This window comes from Sapajus apella, unplaced genomic scaffold (genome assembly GCF_009761245.1).
Source record: "Sapajus apella isolate SASKATOON/1434 unplaced genomic scaffold, GSC_monkey_1.0 scaffold55, whole genome shotgun sequence".
NCBI classification, from domain to species: Eukaryota; Metazoa; Chordata; class Mammalia; order Primates; family Cebidae; genus Sapajus; species Sapajus apella.
The window spans coordinates 6,407,805-6,434,041 of record NW_022436995.1 but is presented as its reverse complement, the minus strand read 5'-3'; the positions used below and the strand labels follow the sequence as shown (position 1 = coordinate 6,434,041).

The window sequence follows — 26,237 nt, the reverse complement described above, 5'->3', positions numbered from 1 at the left end:
TTGTGGCAACAAAAATCTTTGTAGCCTTGCTGATATAGTTTGGCTGTGTCCCCACCCAAATCTTATCTTGAATTGTAGTTCCTATTATCCCCATGTTCATGGGAGGGACCCAGTGGGATGTAATTGAATCATGGGGGTGATTACTCCCATGTTGTAATTCTCATGATAGTTCTCACAAAATCTGATGGTTTTTTAAGGGGCTTTTCCCACTTCTGCTTGGCACCTCTCCTTGCTGCTGCTATGTTTGCTTCCCATTCTGCCATGATTTTAAGTTTCCTGAGGCCTCCCAAGCCCTGTGGAACTGTGAGTCGTTTAAACTTCTTTCCTTTATAAATTACAAAGCCTTAGGTATGTCGTTATTAGAGGCATGAGAACAGACCAATAAAGTAAATGCAGAGAACTTATTTGAGTCAGATGCTTATATAATAAAATACTGCATTTTTGTTTTGGTTTGGTTTGGGTTGTTTTTTGTGAGACAGTCTTGCTCTGTTGCCCAGGCTGGAGTGCAGTGGCACAATCTCAGCTCACTGCAATACTGCCTCCCAGGTTCAAATGATCCTCCTGCCTCAGTCCCCCTAGTAACCAGGATTACAGGCATGCACCACCACACCCAGCTAATTTTTGTATTTTTGGTAGAGACGGGGTTTAACCATGTTGGCCAGGCTGGTCTCGAACTCCTGATGTCAAGTGATCCACCTGCCTCGGCCTCCCACAGTGCTGGGATTACAGGTATAAGCCACTGTGCCTGGCCTGCATTTTTTTTTTTTTTAATGTAAGTGGCACCATACTGTCAGTACTGTATATCCTGTACTTTTCACTTTGCAGCATATCTTGGATAATATTCCACAGAGCTCTGGTTATTTTTAAATAACTTTATAGGTTCAACTGTATGGATTTACTATTATTTATTGAACTAGTCCCTTATTCCTACTGATGATTATTTAAATTGTTTATTTCTAGGGCATTTTTTGTTTTGTTTTACTTTTGCTGTAATAAACAACACTGCAATGAATAACCTTGTCTCTAAGTGACTTCATATAAGAGCAAGTATACCTACAGGACATATTCCTAGAATTTGCTAGGTCAAAGGGAAACTTTGATATTATCTAGTTGCCCTTGACAGAAGTTGAGACAATTTATAGTCCTAATACACTTGTAATATGTTAGAATGCTTGTTTCCCCATATCTTCACCATCATAGTGTGTAATCAAATTTTTTCATCTGTGCTATTCTAGTACGTGAAAAATGGTAATAGTATAACCCCAAAAAGAGGATTTTGTTTTCACCACATCCTCACCAGCATTTGTTATTACCTGTCATTTGGACATAGGCCATTTTAACTGGGGTGAGATGATACCTCATTGTAGTTTTGATCTGCATTTCTCTAATGACCAATGATGTTGAGCATCTTTTCATATCCTAGTTGCCATTTGAATGTCTTTTTTGGTTTGTTTTAAATTTTTTAAAAAGTTTGTTTTAAATAGAGACGGGGTCTTACTATGTTACCCAGGCTGGTCTTCAATTCCTGAACTCAAGGGATCCTCCTGCCTCAGCCTCCCAAAGTACTGAGATTATAGATGTGAGCCACTGTGCCTGGCCCCTTTGTTTTTCTTACTGAATTTTAGTCTTTTAATTTGTAGTGGCTCTTTTATGTTTTCCTGAAAGTAACTACAAAAATGAGTTGCACCAGCTTGGACAACATGGTGATACCCTGTCTCTACCAAAAATGCAAAAAATTAGCCAGGCATGGTGGCACATGCCTGTGATTCCAGCTACTCGGGAGGCTGAAATGGGAGGATCACTTGAGCCTAGGAGGCAGAGGTTGCAGTGACCCAAGATTGTGCCACTGCACTCCATCCTGAGCTAGTAAGACCCCATCTTAAACAAACAAACAAACAAAAATGAGTTGCAGATATGTTTTCCAGTTTGTCATTTTCCTTTTGGCTTATCTGGTGGTGACTTTTTGCCATACTTTTTTTTTTTTGAGACAGAGTCTCACTCTGTCACCAGGCATCAGGCTGGAGTGCAGTGGCACAATCTCGGTTCACTGCAACCTCCGCCTCCCGGGTTCAAGCAATTCTCCTGCCTCAGCCTCCAGAGTGGCTGGGACTATAGGCACACACCACCACGCCTAGCTGATTTTTGTATTTTTAGTAGAGACGGAGTTTCACCATGTTGGCCAGGATGGTCTCGATCTCTTGACTTCGTGATCCGCCTGCTTTGGCCTCCTAAAGTGCTGGGATTACAGGCGTGAACCACCGTGCCCGGCCCATAGTTTTTTTTTTTTTTTTTTTTTTTTTTAAGAGAAAGGGTCTCACTGTGTTCGCCAGGCTGGTCTTCAGCTCCTGGCCTCAAGCTATCCTTCTACCTCAGCCACTGGAGTTGTTGAGATTACAGGCATGAGCCACCATGCTCAGCTCATACATTTATAGAAATTGAATTTATCAGTCTTTTAGATCTTGTGTCATAGTGAAAATGTCTTTTCTGTTCTAAGGTTATAAATGAATTATTGTATAGTTCTAGTTGTTTACATTTAAACCTTTTACATATCTGGAGTTTGTGCTAGTGTAGTGTATGGGGTATGGATCCAACATTTTTTCTAGATGGCCCATTTGTCTGAATGGGAAACTTTTTACTGCTGTCATTCTTGGACTATCCCTCACATGCACGTGGATCACATTTCTGTTTGCTCAACTCAGATGCCTGTAGAGACTAGGCAAGTTACATAAAAGGGTGAAGAGTGCCAGGTGGGGAGTATAGCCAACTGGAAATGGATGGCATACTTTTATAAAGAGGGCAGCCACTACCCAGTGCCTGTGGATTACTCTCTTGCATGAATGCAGTAGGGCCCAGTGTTGCCAGATCTTTGTCAAAAGAAGCTGAAAATACAGATTTTTACATGAAGACTCTTGATTTTAAAATGTTAACAATTAAATTTAAATAAAGCCTTAGCTAAACAAAATAAGTCTTCAGGCCTTATTTGGCCCAGAAAAGCCTTCTGATATTCCTGGCCAAGAATGAGATTTCTAACAACTTTACTCCCCTATGAGTAAACAGAACATACATGGTCTAGTAGTTTGACAGCATGGTAGTTTATAGCTGGAGTCTGGGAAGAGGAGAGAAAAGTATGGAACTTCTTTATAAGCCAAAGTCTTTGCTCTCACAGACTGAAACATTAATGGGAGAAATACAAGCATTTTACCATCCCACCTTTTATCCCAAGTACGTGACAATGGATATGGACACTCTTGATTTAGTGGATACTTGGATTAGAAAAATAAACTTGTTTTCCAACTCTGACATTCTGATTTTGCCCAAATGACAAAGTGATGCATGTTTTGGGGAGAATAATTGCTCAGCTACTGATCCTAGAACTGAATTGTAGTACCGACTTATTTTTTGTACCCTGTTTGTCTTTTCCGTTTCTCACTGCTGGTGGCTAGGGATAGGGAGTAAAATATCTTCTTTACAACCTGTTAAAAGTAATATGCTCAGCACCTTTAAGTGGGTCGAAATTTGTGCTAATGATAAAGTTGCCAGAGCCTATGCCTCTTTGAATTGAAAAGCTTGTCAGGATCTTTTCTGGGTTGCTAATGAGTGGGTCCCAGAGGCCCATCCAGGTTTTGTAGGACCTGAAGCCTACACAATTTGAATGACACGATAGAGAAAATAAATATCTTTTGAAAGTTTTGCAAAAACGGTATGATTTTGTGAACGCACAGTGGCCCGTGCAAGTGAAGGACCTTTCAATTAAAGCTCGATCAACGTCATTGTCATCTGCCCCTTCTGACCCCCTACCACCGGGCTAAGGGCTTTCCACACCTCATCTCTCGGTCCCCACACCATCACCCTAAGAAATAGTTACTATCTCCTATATCTCCTAACGATAAACTATGTATAGTATATACTTTGTATAAAACACAGTACTCATAAAAACAAGCCACGTAGAGCACCAATACGTTAAATATCCTGTCCAGCCCGAATGTCCCTTTCTCTCCACATCCCTATATGACCTCCCACGACGGTACTGTTGGGGCTCGAGGCGCAACAAGGGTGATACAGAGCTTGGATTGTCTTGCGCAGGTCGAGAGGAGGGAGGATACGTGTAAAAGGCAGTCAAACTGGAGAGTCTGGAGCGGCCCCTCGCACAATCCGGAGAGACGCGGACTCCTCTGGGGCCCCAGGCCCCGCACCCCCGCGCCGGGCTGCCTGGCGCCTCTGTCCGCTTCGCGGCGCGCATGCTCCATGTAGGGCTTCTCCGGCTACTCGGGAAAATGAGCGCCTGGCCGAGGGGGCGGGCCGAAGCTCGGCTGCTGGGACCCGGAGCTCGGCAGTGGCCCCGAGGAACTCTGTGCTGCTGCTAAAGGGGCGGCAGCGGCTGCCGGCGGTGTGCGCGCCATAGTGAGGCTCACTCGCCCGACGCGCATTCCGGGTCGGTCCCCAGAGCCCTGTGGGGGTGACTCGAGCGGGCCGGGCGGGTGGCGCTGTCGGCTGGGAGGGCGGGACGAAGGCGATGAAGAGACGAGCCGCCGCAGCCGCCGCTGCTCACCGCCCTCCGAGGCCGTAGCGGGAGTCGGGGCGGGGCTGGGCCAGCTGTACCCCCGCCGGGCCGCGAACCCAGACAAAGGAGGAGGAGCCGCCCCAGAAGCGGGCCAGCGCCGCCGGGAAAGGAGGTCGCCGCCGGGGGTCGCCCGGGCTCGCGGGTCGCCGCGCTTCCTCTGCGGACACTGCGGGAGGCGAGGGCCGCCCCGGCGGAGGAAGCCGACCCCAGGGTCTCCGCCCGCCCGCCGGCGCCGCCTCCGAGCCGCCTCGGCCGTAGCCTCGGCCCGGGCGGGAGGCGGCGGCCGCCGGCGAGGCTTGGCGGCCTGCGCCCTGCCTGTCAGGCCACCGGCCCGGCCCGCGGGCTGCCCCCGATGCGGAGGCGCTGTCGCCGGGGCCATGCAGCAGGCACCGCAGCCTTACGAGTTCTTCAGCGAGGAGAACAGTCCGAAATGGCGGGGACTGTTGGTCTCGGCCCTGAGGAAGGTCAGTGCTGGGGCCGGGGCGGCCGGCGGGTGGGGGGCCGTGGGGGGCCGGGCCCGCGGTCTCCCCGAGCTTCTAACGGGGAGCAGCTCGTCCCTCCCACAGGGCTGGAGTCCCCGGGGCCGAGCCGTTTCTCGTTGGCTGGCGATGAGGGGCTCACAATTGCCTGTTGCATTTTGAAGGACATTTCTCAAGTTTTTTTTTTTTTTTTTTTTGCCTGGTCCCGGAAGGAAGGTTTTGTTATGATCATAAAACTGGATTTCATGTTGCAGTCATTTCGTCAGGCAACTTCCGCCGTTGACCAATTTGTTGTCCTCCAATTTGTGGCTGGAATCGGGCAAGAGAAAGTGCCGCTGGTGTTTAGACAGTTTCTAAAACAAAAGCACATTTTCAGGCCGAGTAATTACTTTTAATTAAGTTCTTTGGTAGTGTTCCCCCTAGGCGATTTGCTTGTCGAGGGTATCCACTTATGAGGCAATGGTTTTTTTGTAATATGAGTGTTTCACATGTGTGAAATGTCAGTGAGTCATAATATTCTGATTCATTTTACAATTCTCGAGGTAAATTTAAAGCGCCTTCCCACTTCCTGCAAAAGGTGTCTTACCTGTTTACAAGAGACTACCCTTAGAAAATTTGGTCAGTGTCTTCACGACCAAATTGCGATTTAGGACTTGAAATCATTTGAGGGAACTAAAAAGGGCCAACTCTTGCAAATCAGTTTTTCATGTTTGGGTGCATTGCTAGGGTGCATCTCTCATGTAGATGGTGGCGGTCTTCCTCTGTGAATTTAAGGAATAACAATACGATCACTTTTATAATCAATCATTTTGTAAGATCAAGACATTTAAAGACTGTAAATTGGTGCGTGATTCAGCTATTTGCCTGCTGAGCAGAGGCTTTCTTTGCCTTTGATTCAGACTTAGTCCCTTCTGCCTTTTGTGCAAAATAACCAAGAAATAATAAAGAAAAAATAAAGATTAATTTAAAAGACTACACTTGGAAAATATATCCTCTTTAAATTTCTGTAAATGAAAGGAAGTTGTGTATTTTAAAGGTAAAGACATTTTCCTCATGCATTGAGAGTTGCAGACTTTCCATTATTTTCATAATTCTTACCAGGAGGTATTGCTTTCCTCGGGGCAAACACCAAGTCGTATCTTTTTAAAGAACCTGGCAGAGATGACTCGTGACAGCTAGTCAGTTATCATTCCATTGGTATACCAAGTGGTAAAGTATTAAATTGACCTTACTTCCTTGTGCCACCCAATTCTATAAGGAGAGGGAAAGAAATGAATAATATGCTGAGTGGTGATAATGAACTCTGGCCTGAATTAAAAGCAAAGGGGGAAATGTGTAGTTAGTAATTAGCCCTTTGACCACAGAGTACCTGATAGGGTAGGTCTATATTGTTGGCAGTGTGATGCAGGTATATACCATTTATAACTTTCTGGTAGCAAATAGTATTTGAATGTGTTTTGCATAACTCGTTCAATATGTAGCTTTGATTCTAATAATCCTTTATGTCCAGAAACAGATTTTTCTTTTTCTTTAAATAGAGAAAGGATCAGCTATGTTGTCCAGGCTGGTCTTGAACTTTTGGCCTCAAGCAATCCTCTCATCTGTGCCACCCAAACTGTTGGGGTTATAGGCATCAGCTACCTTGAGCCAGACCCAGATTTTTTTTTTTTCAAGTTAGCCTGGAGACAAAGCCAAGATTAGCATCCAATCCTAGTCCATTGCTTTGGCGCTATTACTTTGCATTTACACATGTGCTTGTTTTCCTGGAACTGAAGTACCTTGTAGATAATATGTTATGTTCCACAGTTCTGGTACGTTCTTGATTATGAAATAAATACATCTAAGAAAATTTGGTCTTTTGAGGTGAATTCAGAAAACGTTTTCTATTTATTAACTTACTGTTAGGATAGAATTGAAGTACATTCCTATGGAAATTTTAAAAAATATTTTTGGAAAAATTTTGGTGAAAGTAATTAAGATTATGTTTACTTTTGCGATATTTGGGACATTGCAACTTGTAGGTCTGTAGTGCCTGCTAAGAACTGTAGCTCTTAGGGAGCTAAAGGTTCACTCTTTCTTTGCAGGAAGTTTTAAATTCTGATATGTGTCAGCCACCTTCTCTTTGTACAATGAGAATTTCTACCATTTTGGGGGAGCCTCTATCTTCACATTCAGAGCATCTAGAACTTCCTTCCTCTAGCTGCCTAGATAGTTAGTTACAAAGACTACTAGGATTTGATTGGAATCTCTCTCTCCTTCAGTAGTTGTTGTCTTGTACATGTGGTGTATTCTAGCTTCATTAATTCACTTAACCATTATTATACACATTTTAGGTACTTGGCATGATGCTGGATTGTAAGAAAACAAAGATAAAATAAAGGCCCTTCCAAAGGTGTATACCATCTAAACCAAAAATTCTAAAAATTGAGGTTTTGGTTTATGTAAATGAGATAGCAGTTCTGAGCTCAGCTTTCTGTAAGGGATATCTGTGTGTCTGTGAAAGGAGCAATGTAGTTTACTTGGCTCTGTCAGTTTAGTCCACTTGGACATCTTGGTGGGACCTCCAAAACTGTTAAAATGCAATTTTCAGAAAGGTAAAGTCATGACTTCCATACAAATATAAATGAACATGTATCAGTGATTTTGGTTGAGTTCATTACTTAATGAGGGAACTGGTAAGATGTTAAAGTCATTTAATATGAAAATTTGAGGAGGTAGGTATTTATGGACAATTTAATAAGTGAGTATTAAGATTAGACTGCTGGGCTACATGAAGAATTAATTAATATTCTACAAGAAACATAAAAGAGTAGGCTTTGAGTTGTCTTTTCCTCTAGCTAAAAATTACTTGCATCTCTATCTGCCAAAAATTTGTAACCTAATCTTATAGATGTGTAAAATAGCTCAGTCAATAGAAATTAATAAAAGATTCAAGCATACACTGCACTGAAATACACCCAGTATTCTCTTTTGCTAATTTTCCAGTTTTGGCTAATTTTTATGAAAACTGGATATATATATATTATATATATATTCAGCATTGGAAACACAAGGGATTTTTAAAAAAGCAACATCAAGTATTCATTGCATTACATAGAAACACAGAGATGGGATTGGGCGAGGTGGCTCATGCCTATAATCCCAGATCTCTGGGAGGCTGAGGTGGGCAGATCACCTGAGGTCAGGAGTTCGAGATCAGCCTGGCCAACATGGCAAAAGCCCATCTCTATAAAAATACAAAAATTAGCCAAGTGTGGTGGTACCTGCCTATGATCCCGGCAACTTGGGAGGCTGACACAGGAGAATTGCTTGAACTCAGGAGGCGGAGGTTAGAGTGAGCCAAGATCATGCCGCTGCACTGCACTCCATCCTGGGTGACGGAGCGAGACTCTGTCTCAAAAAAAGAAAGAAAAACACAGAGATGGACAAGTAAATTTATGGAAAAATAATTTTGGAAATAGAAATGTGGTGTTCTTTAGCCTTTTGTTTGTTATTTAACTTTTAAAACAGAACCTCACCTAGGGCATTTAAAAACCAAGAGCTATAAAGCAGAATGAAATGATAATACTAATGTATAATACATGGATTGTTAACATTACTGCTAAATTATGTATCTTCCCTAAAAGAGCCAAGAACATAACTGTCTTTACCAATGCTCCCCAAGATCATTGAAGCTATCATGTTACTTGGAGAAAAAAAGAGCATGGTATATATATTTGTAAATGCAGCTTATTACCTATGTCTTTGAAATGCCTTGGCACTATGTGCATATGCTATTTGATTGTATGCTGAGATAGATCAGCATTCTTCATATGGGAAATAGGCCTCAAAATCATTTTATCAAATTTTACAGTCCCTGATAATTTCTTTTGTGAATGTCTTTTCTGTAAGGCGTTTTTCACCAGCCTAGCCATAGAAAAGAATATAGCTGTTGTCTTGCCAGCTGTAGTTATAAATGCCAGAGAAAACTAGACAGAATTGGTTGAATTACTTTGTTCCTGAGTCCAGTTAGATTCAGGTTAAATATCGACCTCCCCACCCAATGACAATTTGCTCTTAGATATCTAAAAGGCAAGAGGTGTGTGAGAGAATGTCTGGGTTAATTAATAGCAGTCTAGGGCAAGGAAAAAGAACGGTAGGGGATTTAATTTAACAATGGTTTTGTGAAATTCTACTGAGATCCTAGTGTTTCTGCCTTTGTACCAATGTCTCTTGAGAAGTATTTTAGAAGATAGCACTGGATCTTTCCTGAGGCCCACAAGAAAAGTATAGGGTGACCTGAGAAAATATAACTGGTGTCATTGATATGCAAGAGTCAAAGAAGGCTTTAAGAAAGCAACATTTATGCTTCTTTCTGGATGATATATTCAAATATATTAATATTACTGTGCCAGCTTGTCTTGAACTCCTAGGCTCAAGCGATCCTCCCACTTTGGCCTCCTGAAGTGCTGTGATTACAGGTGTGAGCTACCTCGCCTGGCCGCAAACACTGTTCTTGATACCGAAGATGTAGCAGAGCCCTTGCCGTCATAAAGCTTGGGCTCTAAATGACTGTGGCAGAAAGATAATAAGGAACTAAACAACTATCTGAAAGATCATTAGGAATTAACAAAACAAAGGGGAAAAAAAGGACTTGTGGCTGAGGGGAAAGTAAGAATATGATTTGTTTCTTTGTTTTGAATAGGTCTCAGATTCTGAATTTAATGACCTGTTTTAAAGAACAAGGAGAATAAGTAGATGAAGCTAGTATGGTAGACTGTAGGTACACTGAGTTAAGGTCTCTACCTGAGAACAGGAAGTCCTGTTGGGTTCTCATTTACATAGCAAAGTAATTAGATAAACTTGATCAGAATTGCATTTTGAAAAGATTACTTCAAGGCAAAGCCAAAAACTAATAAGAGATCTTGTGATTTTTGTGACATGAACAATCCAGAACAGGCCGTTCTGGATTTCCTAGAGCCACTGAATATAACAGTAGAACTTGAAGGAGTCTTTTGGAATTATTCTAAACTAATAATGACCCAAACTGACCTGAAGAGTTCAGCCAGAACTAGATGAGTGGTAGGAATGTACTTTAACTTGCTGTACTTGGCTCCCTGTCAGCCATGATTTAGTAGCCTTCTATTTTCAGTGTAACTTTGGTATGGTATATTTGGAACAATAATATCCCATTAAAGGGTTTTATGCTGAGTATTCAAAGAATTACCTGTGTTACCACTTGACATGAATCAAGTATATGTCTTTTATATTAACCATGAAATCTCTTTCAAGGGAACAGTAGTTTGATTATATCCACCATATTTGAATTAGAAAGGAATTTTAATGTAACTGTCGGATTTAGCATGAGCTCATTATTAAAAATTAATCTAAAACTCTTTACTTCCATGGGCTGGGTGCGATGGCTCATGCCTGTAATCCTTGCACTTTGGGAGGCTGAGATGGGAGGATCGCTTGAGGCTAGGAGTTCAAGACCAACCTGGCCAACATAGTGAGACCCCATGTTTATAAAAAAGTTCTTTTCTTCTTTTACATAAAGTATATGATAGTACAAAGTTTTTTCAATTCTATAAAGTATTACACACCTCACATTTTAACATGTAGAAATGAAACAAATAAATGAAAATAACATCAAGATCTAGATATGAGGGCTAGTATTAACTCTTTTACATTTTCTGTACTCCAGTTTTTTTCTGCATTAAGTCATTTTGTAAACTCAAACACTCTTTCTTTCTCTCTCTCTCTTTTTTTTTTTTTTTTTTTTTTGACAGGGTTTTGCTCTGCTACCCAGGATGGAGTATAGTGGCATGATCATAGCCTTACTGCAGCCTCCAACTCCTGGGCTCAAATGATCCTCCCACTTCAGCCTCCCAAGTAGCTAAGACTACAGGCATGTGCCACTGTACCCACCTAATTTTCTTCTTCTTATTATTTTTTTTTTATGGAGACAGGGTCTTGGTATGTCCCCCAGGCTGGTCTCAAATTCCTGGACTCGAATGATCCTCCAGCCTTGACCTCCCAAAGTTCCAGGATTATAGGAGTGAGCTACTTGCCTGTGAAACACTACTTCTTACATAAAAAGCATCTTGTAATTCTTTCTTAACTGACCTATTAGCAGCATTTGACAGTTGATCTCTTTCTTCTTTTGAAATCCTTTCTTCATTTGGCTTCCAGAAGAACTTCAAGCTTTCAGAGTTTTTTTTTTCTAAATATTCCTTCTAAATCCCCTTTCCTTGATTCTTCCTCATCTTCCTGACTACAACCTTCTGACCTCCACCGAGCCCATTTGTATGTGTGTGTGTGTGTGTGCGTGTGTGTGTGTGTGTGTTTCTGAGACAGAGTCTTGCTTTGTCACCCAGGCTGGAGTGCAGTAGTGCGATCTTGGCTCAGTGCAACCTTCACCTCCCGGGTTCAAGCAATTCTTCTGCCTCATCCTCCCAAATAGCTGGGATTACAGGCATGTGCTACCATGTCCAGCTATTATTATTATTATTATTATTATTTTGTATTTTAGTAGAGTTGGCCAGGCTGGCCTCAAACTCCTGACCTTGTGATCCACCTGCCTCAGCCTCCCCAAGTGCTGGGATTACAGGCATGAGCCACCACGCCTGGCCAGTTTTTAGACTTCTATTTCTATTTACACATACTCCCTTGGAGATCTCATCCTGCCTCATTGCTTTACGTATCATCTATATCTGATAATTACCAAATTTATATTTTTGGCTCAGACATCTTTCTTAAACATGGATGTTCAACTTTTTCTTTGAAAGAGGGTCTCACTCTGTCACCCAGGCTGGGGTGCAGTGTCAAGATCACAGGTCACTACAGCCTTAACCTTCTAGGCTCAAATGATCCTCCCAACTGAGCCCCCACGCCCCGACCTGTCCCCAGATAGCTGGGACTACAGGAGTGTGCCACCACACCCTGCTAATTTTTAAAACACTTTTTGTAGAGACAGGGTCTCACTGTGTTGCACAAACTGGTCTCCAGCACTTGGGCTCAAGTGTTCCTCCTGCCTCAGCCTCCCAAAGTGTTTGAGTTAACAGGCATGAACCATCACACCCGGCCAACTTTTTACTTGATATTTCCATACAGGCATCTCAACCAATGCTGAACTCCTTTTCTTCCCCCACAAACTTGTTCCTTTTGTAGTGGTTCACATATTAATAAATGGCTACTCCATCCTTCCAGTTGCTCAAACTAAAAATCTTAAGTTATTCTTGAATATTGTCTTTTTTTTTTTCATACCACACATCTAAATTTGTCAGCACATCCTTTTAGCTCTACCTCAGACTAGAACTGTATTTAGTCACCATTTTATACTTTTTGACTTACCCAGTGGAACCAAGTGATCATCACCAATCTCCTGGAATATTGAAATATCTTTTTAACTGGTCTCTGCTCATCTACTCTTGCCCTATTTAAGTTTTTTTCCCCCAAACACAATAGAGATAAGTGAGATCATTTCACTCCTTTGTTCAAAACCCTCTCAGTGCTTCTCAGAATAAAAGTCAAAGTCCTCCCAATGGCTTACTAGGCCCTCTGCAGTCTGGGGCTGCCCCCCCACTCCCGCTTTTACCTCTCTGGCCTCTTTAATACTGTCCCTTATTTGTTCTGCTTCTGCCCTATGCTGATTTTCTTGTTTCTATAACATAGACGTGTTTTAGTCTTAGGACTTCTGTACTTCTGAATTTTCTGCCTGAAACACCCTTCCCTCTGATAATCATGTGGCTGGTCCTTTTAAACTCCCTTAGGTCCTGTAGTCAAACATCATTTTGTAGGAGAGATCTTCTCTGCAGCCTTTCTAAAACTGCTACATCCTCCTGCTTCCTGGACAGTCCCTCATCAATGTTCAGAGTATAACCCAAACCAAGCTTGTTATTTTCTCCCGTAAACCTGTATCTGTAATATAAATGGTATATCCAGTCCTCAAGCTAGAAACCTAGGTATTATTCTTCCCTTCATTCTCATGCCAGGCTAACATCTTTTCATCACTGAATCTACTTGATTCTTTATCCTAAATTAGGAGTTTTCTAACTTTTTTTGCTGTGTATCCCCAAAAGAATTTTGAAAAACTTGCACATTTTTATGCTGACATCTAGAAATTTTCATCTTACATTTAAATAGTTGCAATAGATATAATTTCATATGTTATAAATACTGAGGTTTTAAAAAAAACAGTTCCATCAATCTTTTAAATGTGCCGAATGGAATTTAAATACCAAAATAAATTGATATCCACCATCATATTCCAAAAATATATATGAAAAGTGTGCCTTTAAAAGCTGGAAATTTTACATTGTCCTTTTTTTCTCTGTGAACTTTTTTCATTCCCCTACCTAATTCTAATATAATATTTTTAGATTTAAAAGTCGTTGATCCCACTTTTGTATTTATACTTCTCTACAACAAAAAAGTCTATATCCTGAATTTTAAAATATTTTCCCTTTGACCATAAAGCTTTGAAACCTGTCTTTTGAACTGAATTATTATTACTGTAAGCCTCATTCTGTCACCCAGGCTGGAGTACAGTGGCATGATCATGACTCACTGCAGCTTCAACCTCCCAGGCTCAAGCGATCCTCCCACTTCAGCCTCCTGAGTAGCCTGGACTGCAGGCACGTGCTACCACAATTAGCTAATTAAAAAAAAAAAAATTGTAGGGATGGAGTCTCACTATGTTGCCAAGACTGGTCAGGGCTGGTCTTGATCTCCTGGGCTCAAGTGATCCTCCTGCCTTGGCCTCCGAAATTGCTGGGCTTAAAAGAGTGTGCCACAGTCCCAGAACTTGAGCTGAATTGTAAATAGGACACAGTTGATCAAAGAAACGTACATGGATTTTGAAAAATAATGGATAACCATAAAGCTTTATTGAATATGCATATTTCAATAACATCTATGCAACTGTCTGCATTGTTTTAAAGTTACTTCACATTTCATGGGTGAGTATTACTTATTGCTAGAATGAGACAGGGTCTTGCTGGAATGAATCAGGGTTCACTATCAATCCTGTTCCTATATTTCATTTTTATAGATGTAAGCCCTGAGAGCCCTTGTTAACATAAGTAGAGGAAAAATTTAAAGTAATCAAACCTAATTTTTAAACTTCTTTCAAATTATATATATTTTTTCAGTTTATATAGTGAATCTATTCTCAAAAATGATTTTTGTTTTTGAGACAGAGTTTCACATTTGTTACTCAGGCTGGAATGCAATGGCACGGTCTCAACTCACTGCAAGCTCTGCCTCCCAGGTTCAAGTAATTCTCCTGCCTCAGGAGAACAAGGGGTTTCTCCATGTTGGTCAGGCTGGTCTCCAACTCCTGACCTCAGGTGATCCGACCTCCTCGGCCTCCTAAAGTGCTGGGGTTACATACAGGCATGAGCCACAGCACCTGGCCTTACAAAAATGATTTTTTATGATTTATCAGCCAGCAACTCAGTTGGATTCTCCTGAATTTTGTTTAAAGCAAAATGTTGGAAACCACTGGACCTGGAAAGTAATTTATGTGGCTTTAGAGAACTTTGTTTAATCCAATATATCCAAGAAAGATTGGGATAATAAAGTATTGATTTCAGTACATCTTAGCTGAGATAATATTTATAGATAAAATGCATTTTATCTTGTCACATTCTTTTTTTATTTTTTTGAGATGGAGTCTCACTCTGTCGCCCAGGCTGGAGTGCAATGGCATGATGTTGGCTCACTGTAACCTCTGCACCCTGGGTTCAAGTGATTCTCCTGCCTCAGCTTCCTGAGTGGCTAATTTTTGTATTTTTAGTAGAGATGGGGTTTCTTCATCTTGGCCATGCTAGTCTTGAACTCCTGACCTTGTGATCCACCTGCCTCGGCCTCCCAAAGTGCCGGGATTACAGGCGTGAGCCACTGCGCCCAGCCAGTCATATTCTTTAAAAATATTTTCATTGAAATCTTGGAGCTGCAGGTCTGGCTCATTGTATTAGTTTTCTATTGCTACATAATAAATTATCACATAGTGACTTAAAATAATACCCATTTATTATCTCACAGTTTATATAGGTAAGAAGTCTAGACACAGCTAGGATTTCTGCTTATGTCTCACAAGGCTGAAATCAGAGTTTTGGCTGGGGCTGCAGTCTCATATGAGGCTTGGGCTCTTTTTCCAGGCTCATGTGATCACTGGCAGAATTCATGAACTTGTAGTTGCAGGACTGAGACCCTCAGCTCCTAACAGCCACCTACATGCTCTTTGAGTACTAAGATTGTTCTCTCTTTCTTTTCATGGGCTTGTCCCCTTAGGAGGATATATTTTTGGACAGTCAGCTAGAGGATGGAAGAGGCAAGATACTAAAATGAAAATATTTATAATTGTCTCTTTGTTTAGTGTCCTAGGATTTATTTATTGCACTTCAGAGCAACATATGTATACTATAGAGAATTTCAGGATAAGTGGGAGATCTCTGCCTTTCTTAGTAAAATGGGAGGGCAATTGTGAAAGGAGAGGTGTAAAAGAAGACCCTGCTTTACTCACTGTGTGCAGGCACCTTGTCAGGCAGATCTTCTTTAGGAAAGAGTACATATGGCTGTTTAGGAAGAATCCTGACAGACGTGGGTGTTTGGCCCAGGGACTTATTAAACATAAGTGAATGAAACAAATTTAATAGTGATATTTTCCCAGTTCACAGGGGGAAAAAAAAGCATTTTTTTTTCAATTTTATTTTTCTTCCATAAAGTAGAAAAAAAAATCTTTGGTGTTTGCTTCAGTTTACTTGCTAGTGAGTAGTGAAAGATTGTAAAATAAGTGAACCAATGATAATGGAGGTTTTCTTTTTTTTTCTTTTTTTTCTTTTTTTTTTTGAGACGGAGTCTCACCCTGTCACCCAGGCTGAAGTGCAGTGGCTTGATCTCGGCTCACTACCACCTCAGCCTTCTGGGTTCTTGTAGTTCCCCTGCCTCAGCCTCCCAAATAGCTGGGACTACGGGCACATGCTGCCACGCCTGGCTAATTTTTTTGTATTTTTAGTAGAGATGGGATTTCACCATGTTGCCCAGGGTGGTCTTGAACTCCAGAGCTCAGCAATCTGCCTGCCTCGGGTTCCCAAAGTGCTGGGATTACAGGCATGAGCCACCATGCCTGGCTGATAATGGAAGTATTAAAGGGAAAATGACTTTTAATACTTTTGTTTTTCTCTTACAAACATGTTCCTGTAGTTTTGATTTCAAGTTTTAAAGTCATTACTAACATTGTCCCTGCTGTGATAGGATATGTGTCTTAATATTTCATGTTCTGCAAAGAACACTGATTAGCAAATGCTCTGCCAGTGGAACAAGTTGGGAACCTTTAGCCTGTACTGTCTTGGCTTTACCGGCAAATGGCCTGCCTTTATGGGAAGGTGCTTCTAGGTCATATGCCATTTAAGGAAGATTTTGATGACAAAAATTTTTGCTTCAGCTGATAGTCTTTTTTATGTATTTGATTATATTATGGTAAGCTCTTACCTAATGTGAAGTTAAATGGAAATAGTTTCTTGGCCAGTACTTATTTGTATTTTTTTTCCTCTTTTGAGACAGTCTCACTCTGTCACCCAGGCTGGAGTGCAGTGGCACAATCTTGGCTCTCTGCAGCCTCCGCCTCCCGGGTTCAAGCAATTCTCCTGTCTCCACCTCCCCAGTAGCTGGAATTATAGGCCACCACCCCTGGCTAATTTTTTGTATTTTTAGTAGAGATGGGGTTTCTTGATGTTGGCCAGGCGGGTCTCGAACTCCTTAACCTCAGGTAATCCACCTGCCCTGGCCTCCCAAAGTGCTGGGATTACAAGTGTGAGCCACGTGCCTAGCCACTTATTTGCATTTTAAATAAAGTTACATTCTGAAAGCCTGCTGAAGGTACCTAATTAAGAGCATGCACTCTGAGAAGTATTAGTAGACAGCGGGAGGAATAGAGAAACATAGAATGGGAATTCCCTCATTTGTAATGTTGTATGAGAACCAAGTCTCCAGATATATATCCAGTGAAATGAAAGCAAATTTAATGGAGTTTAAAACCTTTTCCGGTATCCAAATAATTTCAGTGAGGCCAAGAGACCTGTTTTCTGCTGTGAATCTATTTAACAAGTATTTGCCTAGTGCTTTCTTTATGCAGGGTCTGTTTTTTTTTGTTTTTTGTTTTCTTCGAGACCACGTCTCTCTCTGTTGCCCAGGTTGGAGTGCAGTGGCGCAATCTCCACTCACTACATCCTCCGCCTCCCAGGTTCTTGCAATTCTCCTGCCTCAATGTCCTGAGTAGCTGGGACTACAGGTGCACCCTGCCATGCCCAGCTAATTTTTTGTATTTTTTAGTAGAGACGAGGCTTCACCATGTTGGCTAGTCTGGTCTGAAACTCCTGAGTTCAGGCAATCTGCCCGCCTTGGCCTCACAAAGTGTTGGAATTACAGGTGTGTGCCACCACACCTGGCTGGGTCTGTTCTTTTAATGACATGGTACTAAATTACCTGTATACTAAGAATACAGGTGTAGGGATATAGGAGGAGGAGGCCAAAAATAAGAAATGGGAGCTGGTGTGGTAGTGCCCATCATCCCAGCCACAAGGGAGGCTGAGGTGGATTGATCACTTGAGCCCAGGAGTTTGAGGCTTAACGGTGAGTTGTGATCACACTGCTGCACTCCAGCCTGGGTGACAGAGTGAGATTCTGTCTCCACATCTCTCCCCTTCCCCGCAGAAATCAAACAAGAAGTGGTTCCTGACCTTAATAAGTTCAGAGTATACAACTGTGGTTTCAATTCTTTATTATACACTTTGATTAGAAAAATGTTGCCTTAGAATATTACATTTTAGAATTATTTTTTAAATCTTTGAGGATATAATTGATATGAAGTATATATTTACAGTATACAATTTGATGTTTTCAACAATATGATAAGTTATATACGCACAGCAAAACCATCCCAATAAAGCTACTGAACATATCCTTCAGCCCCATAAATTTCCTCCTGACTATAATTCTCCCTCCTATTTCTCCCCACTCTCAGGAGACATCCCAAGCCATCACTGATCTATTTTCTGTCATTATTGATTGCATTTTCTAGAGTTTTATATTAATACTGTTAGACTCATACAGTAAATACTGTTTTTTGTTTTTTTTTTCTGTCTGGCGTCTTTCACTTAGTCTAATTATTTTGAGATTCATTTATGTTGCATATGTCAATAATTTATTCCTTTTTATTGCTCAGTAGTGTATTCCATTGTTTAGATATACTGTGGCTTGTTTATCCATTCACTTATTTATGTACATTTAGGTTTTCAGATACTGGCTAAATAAAGCTGCTATATATTTGTGTAAAAATCTTTGTATGGACATATGTTTCAATTCAAAGAATGGAAATTGCTGGCAATTACCAAACAGCAGTTGGATTGGATAGTAGGTAGATGTTTAACATTTTAAGAAACTATCAAACTGTTTTCTAGAGTGGTTGTACAGTTTTATGTTCCCACCAGCAATATAAGAGATCCAGTTCCTCCTGCCACACTTGGTAATTTAATTTTAGCCATTCTAATAGTAGTCAGTGTAATGGTACTTTGTGGTTTTAATTTGCATTTCCCTAGTGATTAGTGATGTTGAACATCTTTCATGTTTTTATTTACCTTCTGTATATCTTCTTTGGTGAAATGTTTGTTCAGATCTTTGGCCCATTTTTGTTGAGTTGTTCTCTCTCTCTCTCTTTTCACTCTCTCAACTCTCTCACTCGGTCGCCCAGGCTGGAGTGCTGTGGCACAATCTCAACTCACTGCAACCTCTGTCTCCCAGGTTCAAGCAGTTCTTTTGCCTCAGCCTCCCAAGTAGCTGGTACCTACCACCACTCCCTGCTAATTTTTGTATTTTTAGTAGAGACAGGGTTTTGCCATGTTGCCCAGGCTGGTCTCAAACTCTTGGCCTCAAGGAATCCACCCACCTTGACCTCCCAAACTTCTGGGATTACAGGTGTAAGCCACCTCACCTGGCCTTTTTTTTTCTCCTTTTTTTTTTGGAGACAGAGTCTTGCTCTTGTTACCCAGGCTGGAGTGCAATGGCGCGATCTCGGCTCACCGCAACCTCCGTCTCCTGGGTTTAGGCAATTCTCCTGCCTCAGCCTCCTGAGTAGCTGGGATTACAGGCACGTGCCACCATGCCCAGCTAATTTTTTGTATTTTTAGTAGAGACGGGGTTTCACCATGTTGACCAGGATGGTCTTGATCTCTTGACCTCGTGATCCACCCGCCTCAGCCTCCCAAAGTGCTGGGTTACAGGCTTGAGCCACCGCGCCCGGCTTTTTTCTCCTTTTATGGAAGTTTCATTGTATATCATTCTCTTAATACTATCTTTTTATCTTTTTCTTTCTTTTTAAGAGATAGAGTCTTGCTAAGCTCCTGGCCTCAAGTGGTCTTCTTGCCCCAGCCTCTGTAAGTGCTGGGACTATGGCCATAAACAACTGCACCTGGCCTAAACTAGCTTTTGAAGACTGAAAGTTTTTAATTTTTAGAATTTTTTTTTTTTTGGGACTGTGCCATTAGTGTCATATCTAAGAAATGTTTGCCTAACCCAGGGTTACAAAATTTTTCTCTTCTAGAAATGTTTATTTATTATTTTAATTTTCAAAAATAGAAACAGGGCCTTACTATGTTGCCCAGGCTGGTCTCAAACTTCTGGCCTCAAGTGATCCTTCAGTTTCAGCCTCCCAAAGTTTTGTGATTATAGATGTGATCCACCATACCTGGCCTGTTCTAGAAATATTATAGTTTAAGTTTTATATTTATATCTATGACCCGTTTGAATCACTTTTTCTTTCATTAAAAAAAAACTCACCCTGTCTTGTGCTGATTGAATAATTTTATATAAGGTGTGATACCTCTATATACGGTATGTTTGTTTTTTTGCATATGGACATCTGATTGTTCTGTCTCCATTTATAGAAAAGGCTGTCCTTTTTCCTTTGCTAAAGTTCTTCATGTTTTTATTAAAAAATCAGTTGTCTATATATGTGTGGCTTTATTTCTGAGTTCTCTATTCTGTTCCATTGATCTTTTTGCATATCTTTATGTCAGTCCCATACTGTTTTGGTTACTGTAGCTTTATAGAAATCCTTGAAATCAGATAGCATTAGCCCTTCAACTTTGTTCTTTTATAGAGTTGTTTTAGTTATTCCAGGACCTTTGTGTTTCCATAAGAATTTTTAAATCAGCATATCAATTTCTACAAAAAAAGTTTGGTGGAATTTTTATTGAGATTGTGTTGCAAGTGCAGATCATTTGGGAGGAATTGACATCATACCAGTGTTATATGACATAAGGCTCATCATAGCAATGTAAGTCTTCCAACTCATAGTTTATCTCCTCATTTATTTAAGTCTTTAATTCCTATTGGCAGCATATTGTATTTTTATTTTTATTTATTTATTTTTATTGTATTTTACTTTTTTTGAGACAGAGTTTTACTCTGTCACTCAGGCTGGAGTGCAGTGGCACGATCTCAGCTCACTTCAACCTCTGCCTCTTGGGTTCCAGCGATTCTCCCGCTTCCGCCTCCTGAGCAGCTGCCTGGCTAATTTTTGTACTTTTAGTAGAGACGGGGTTTTACCAGGTTGTCCAGGCTGATCTTGAGCTCCTGACCTCAGGTGATCTGCCTGCCTTGGCCTCCCAAAGTACTGGGATTACAGGTGTGAGCCACCATGGTTTGCCAGTATTTTGTAGTTTTGGTATATATCCTTCAAATAAAATTTATTTTTTCTTTTTAAATTGAATTTTAATATTTCATAATGGGCTGGGTGTGGTGGCTCATGCCTGTAATCCCAGCACTTTGGGAGGCCGAGGCAGATGGATCACCTGAGGTCAGGAGTTCGAGACCAGCTTGGCCAACATGGTGAAACCCCGTCTCTACTGAAAATACAAAAATTAGCTGGACGTGGTGGCACACACCTGTAGTCCCAGTTATCAGGAGGCTGAGGCAGGAGAATCTCCTGAATCCGGGAGTCGGAGGTTGCAGTGAGCCAAGATAGCTGCCCCCACACTCCAGCCTGGACAAAAGAGTGAGATTCCATCTCAAAAAACAAACAAAAATTTCAAAACATTTCATAATGAAAACATTGCCAGTATTCTTAATCAATGATTGAAATATTTGTATCCTTGTGGAAATCTTGGCAATGGATTGAAGAATTTGGGAAAAGTAAATATCATGTAGACTGTATTCAAAAGGATTTATTTCCATCCACATTGTACCTGAAACTCAAATGTTAATTACTGAACAAGTGCACTAGCAAGATTTTTAATTTAAATGTGAAGATGGAAAACTGAAAAATATAAATTAGGAAATAACATTTCTATAACTTGTCAAGTGTAGAAAGCTAAAGTGCTTTTGTGGTCTGGGTATGGTGGCTCACGCCTGTAATCCCAGTACTTTGGGAGGCCTAGGCAGGCAGATCATCCGAGGTCAGGATTTGAGACCAGTCTGACCAACATGAAGAAACCTCGAATGTACTAAAAATACAAAAATTAGCCAGGCGTGGTGGCACATGCCTGTAATCCCAGCTGCTCGGGAAGCTGAGGCAGGAGAATTGCTTGAACCCCGGAGGCAGAGTTTGTGATGAGCTGAGATGGCTTCATTACACTCCGGCCTGGGCAACAAGAGTGAAACTCTGTCTCAAAAAAAAGGTGCTTTTATGTGTGTTCATACATGGATTTATAGTATGAGACTATACTATTTACAGTGTTATATATAAGGAAATGCCTTCTGGCAATTTGAAAATATGCTGTAACTAAAATACAGGTCTGACTTGTAAATCTACTGTTCAAGACTGGAAATTATCTTAATTGCTCTTTTTCTGACTAGTCTTTCAAAAAAATATGATAGGCAAATTGGTTCTGTTGTGATAATTTTAGGTTTACTGTCTCTGTAGAAGTGTAAAGTGTGGTTCTCTTCCATTGTTCTCTTTATGTCCTATTACAGTATTTATGGGTGAGATTTTAACATTGTGTATGTATTTTTAAGACTGTTTTTGTATTTGAAATTAAAAAGTTTGGCATAGGAAACTTTGATGCTTGATGTTAAAATTGCTTTGTAGCTTATTTAACAAAATCATAATCACAGAAAAAAAATCCATCCCAGTTAGACATTATCTTAATTCTCATGTACAATCACTTTCACTGCGTGGGACCCTTGGCTTTTTATGGAAAGATGTTATAAGAAACAATCTTGCTCCAGGGAGGGGGGCCTGAGGCAGAAGGATTGCTTGAACCAAGGAGTTGGAGACCAGCCTGAGCAATTTAGGTAGGCCCCATCTTTAACAGAAAAAAAAAGAAACGCCCTTATGAAGTCCACTGCCACACTTGCAATATAAATATTTGTTTATTTATTTAGAGAGGGAGTCTCATTATGTTTGGAAGCCTGAAACTCCTAGGCTCAAGGAATCCTCCCACCTCAGCTACTAGAGTAGCAGGGACTACAGGCACCCTACTATGCCCAGTTAAATGTCTATTTTTCTAAAAGTGTCTTTTTAAAATTGATTGATCTATTAGAAATGTGTGGCTAAAATATAATCAAGTTATCTGGCTGTGTTAAAGAAGTACCGGGTAGAAGGAATATTTATTTCCCCAAAATCTATTTTGAATTTATAGAAAATATGTTAAAAACCTATTTCTAACATAGAAATACATTAGAAAGCCTTATTATTATTATTATTATTATTTTTTTTTTTTTTGTCATCGGTCCTCTGTGAATTTCTACCTGTCTTTTTTTGGATCCAGACTTCTTTAGAGTCTTTGTGTTGTTCTACTTTCCCATTCTCCAATTCACAATTATTTTTCTTTATCAATTAGTTTGTGTTTTGTCAAAATTATTTATATAAATAAAAAGATAATTTGCTCTGTAAGGCTTGTTATGAAAAATAGTGTTACTTTTCCCTTAAACACAAAATTTTCTGTTTCCTAGAGACCACCACTTTAACTATTCAAAGTTGTTTTATTTACTCCTAAATTTCTAAGAAAGAAAAAGTGCTTATATTGCTATTTATTATTTTTTTTCTGTTTTGGATGTTCGTTGACTTCCTACCATTGAGGGTAAGGGTTTAATATTCTTTCTTTCTTTCTTTTTTTTTTTTTTTTTTTTTTTTAAAGGCAGGGACTCTGTTGCCCAGACTAGAGTGCAGTGGCATAAAGGATTTAATATTCTTTAATATGCACATACATTCCCCTTCAACCACAGACACACTTTCTACTGTCACTTCACCTACTTCATAGTTATATCTTAATTTGAGTTGGATTAATATTCAAAGTTTGCTTGATTATGACTGTAAATGCTATTTTTTTGGGGGGAGGGACAGGGTCTCACTCTGTCACCCAGGCTACAATACAGTTGCACAATCTCCACTCCCTGCAACCTCCGCCTCCCGGGTTCAAGCGATTCTCCTGCCTCAGCCTCCCCAGTAGCTGTGCCTACACCACCATGCCCAGCTACTTTTTGTATTTTTAGTAGAGACAGGATTTCACTTTGTTGCCCAGGCTGTTCTTGAGCTCCTGGCCTCAAGTGATCCACCCCTACCTTGGCCTCCCGAAGTGCCGGGATCATAGGTGTGAACCACCGCACCTGGCCTGTAAATGCTATTTAATCTGCTTTCTCTTTTCTAACTTACTGCTTTTATTGGAGTTACCAATCATCTTGTTTTCATGTTTGTATGTTTTTCAATACAGTATACTTATTACTAAATTCAAACTTTCTACCATTTTTCTAAATATCCTATCAAGATTTTCTCTCCATCATATACTCTGTCAAGTTTGTTTTCTCGAGACAGTCTCTCCCAGAGCCTTCTGATCTGCAGTAGTCTGAGTCTGGACTGGTCACCTTTGTTTCTGTTGTACAGCTCTCATCCTATAATTTCATTTTATCCTGGGCATTCCTTTAGCCTTTCTTCTCTATTGATATCTTTATTTCCTTTATTCAATATTTTTTCTTTCTTGACTTATATTGTTGTTTTAGTGTAGTACAAGTGACAGAAGCTTAATGAGAAGGACTATGTAGGAGATAAAGTTTTTGACCTTATTTTATCTAAGAATGTGGGCCGGGTGTGGTGGCTCATGCCTGTAATCCCAGCACTTTGGAAGGCCCAGGCAGGCTGATCACAAGGCGGGAGATTGAGACCATCCTGGCTAACATGGTGAAACCCTGTCTCTACGAAGCATACAAAAACTTAGCCTGGTGTGGTCGTGCACACCTGTAGTCCCAGCTACTTGTGAGGCTAAAGCAGGACAAGGCGGAGGTTGTAGTGAGCCGAGATCATGCTGCAGCTCTCCAGCGTGGGTGAGACAATGAAACTACGTGTCAGAAAAAAAAAAAATGTCATTTAAGCATGGCATTTGTTAGATATTGTTGGTATCTTGGATTCCAGGATGAACCAGCATTGCCATCTAGCTTCTAAGTATTAGTGTTGAAGTCTGGAGCTCATGTCTGCTTTTTGTATATAATTTGCTCCTCCTCACTTCCCTGTCCTCCCAAACTTGTAGGATTATTCTCTTTGTCTCCAATGTCCTGACATTTAAATTTTGTTCAGTGATATGGCACGAGAAAAGCCCTTTAAATTTATTTTATTGATAATTTCTCCCATCAATTTTCCTCTGTTTACTAGATAATTCTCAAAAAAGGTTTTAAAAGTCTTATTTATGGTAGAATGTAACTTATAATCAGAAAACGTGTAAAGGATAAATATACAATTTAAGGAACACATGTTTAACACTCAGGTTAGAAGACAGCACATTGTCAGCACTGTTCTCAGAATACCTCTCCAAAAGGTAACCGCTTTTATGGTAATCACTGTTTTTGTTTTCTTTACAGTTTTCCGTCTCAGCATGTATCCCTCAGCGCCATTGTTTAATTTTCTCTGACTTTGTTTATTTTTTATTTTTGTATTTAATTTTGTCTTACTTTGTGAATGAAATCCCATCATATGTATTCTTTTTATCTGGCTTCTTTCTGCCAGCATTATTTTCAAGATGCATCCACATTTTATGTAGCTGTCATCGTTACTGCATTTTTTTGCCTGTGTATATTCTACTGTATTAGTAAGCCACAATTTATCTGTCCTATACTGGATGAATATTTGAATTCTTTTCTACTTTTGGAAGGTATTGCTAATAATGTTATTTATGAGCCTTCCTAGCGTATGTCTTCTGGTAAACACGTGTGCTCATTTGCCTAGAGCAGTGCTGTCTAGAGGAGATATAATGTGAACCACACATATAATTTAAAACTTTCCCTCCTAGGCTGCGCATGGTGACTCATGCCTGTAATCCCAGCACTTTGGGAGGCCAAGGCAGGAGGATCGCTTGAGCCCAGAAGTTCAAAATCAGCCTGGGCAACACATCAAGAATCTGTCTCAAAAATTAAAAAAAAAATTTTTTTAATATAAAAATTAAAATAAAAATTTCCCTCCTAAGTGAATTAATGCAGGAACCAAAAACCAAATACTCATGTTCTCACAAGTGAGAGCTAAACATGGGGTACTCATGGACATAAAAATGTCAATAGTAGACACCCGAGACTAATAGAGGGAGGAGTACTGTGCTCAGTACCTGGGTGATGGCATCATTTGTAAACCAAACCTCAGCATGACACAATATACATAGGTAACAAAATCTGCACAGGTACCCCCTTAATCTAAAATAAAAGTTGAAAAAGAAAATTATCATAGCCACAATTGAAAAGTAAGAAGAAACCGATGAAGTTGATTTTAATATGTTTTATTTAACCCAATAAATCTAATCATTTCAGCATGTATCATAAAAATTTGAGATATTCAACTTCTTATTTTAATACTAAATCTTTGAATCTGGTTTGTATTTTACACCAACATCCCATTTCAACTCAGTGGAGCTACATTTCAGGTGTTCAGTACACCAGGAGGCTAGTGTCTATTATATTGGACCATATAGCTCTAAAGAAATATATGTAAATCTATCCTCAATATATATACATATCCTATAGTGGAATTGCTCAGTCATGGAGTATACGTATCTTGAACTTTAGCACTTAATGGCAAAGTTTTTGAAAGTGATTGAGCCATTTTACATTCCAGTAGCAGTGTGTGATAGTTCCCATCGCTCCACATAGTTACCAACATTTGGCATTATCAGAATTTTTAGTTTTGCTGTCTGTTAAGTGGATAGTTTTCATGGTGGTTTAATTTGCATTTTTCTGATTAC

The 26,237-nt window shown here is 40.2% G+C and overlaps 1 protein-coding gene and 1 long non-coding RNA gene across 3 annotated transcripts in view; one reads left to right on the top strand and one right to left on the bottom strand.

Moving 5' to 3' along the window:
* Positions 1-4,328: 4,328 nt before the first annotated feature.
* The window catches only part of SOS2 (SOS Ras/Rho guanine nucleotide exchange factor 2), a 118,643-nt gene continuing 96,734 nt past the window's right edge, over positions 4,329-26,237 (top strand). Inside the window, exon 1 of one of the 2 annotated variants that reach the window (XM_032244540.1) lies at positions 4,329-5,025. In XM_032244540.1, the coding sequence (XP_032100431.1) occupies positions 4,939-5,025 (87 nt within the window). In that variant the 5' untranslated portion in view covers positions 4,329-4,938. The remainder of the gene's footprint in view (positions 5,026-26,237) is intronic. The other variant, XM_032244539.1, reaches the window with a different exon arrangement.
* Positions 11,800-12,188, bottom strand: LOC116527555. Its single transcript, XR_004258606.1, has 2 exons — positions 12,031-12,188; positions 11,800-11,875 (listed from the first exon to the last, which is right to left on the bottom strand). It is a non-coding gene; the product is annotated as an uncharacterized LOC116527555 (long non-coding RNA).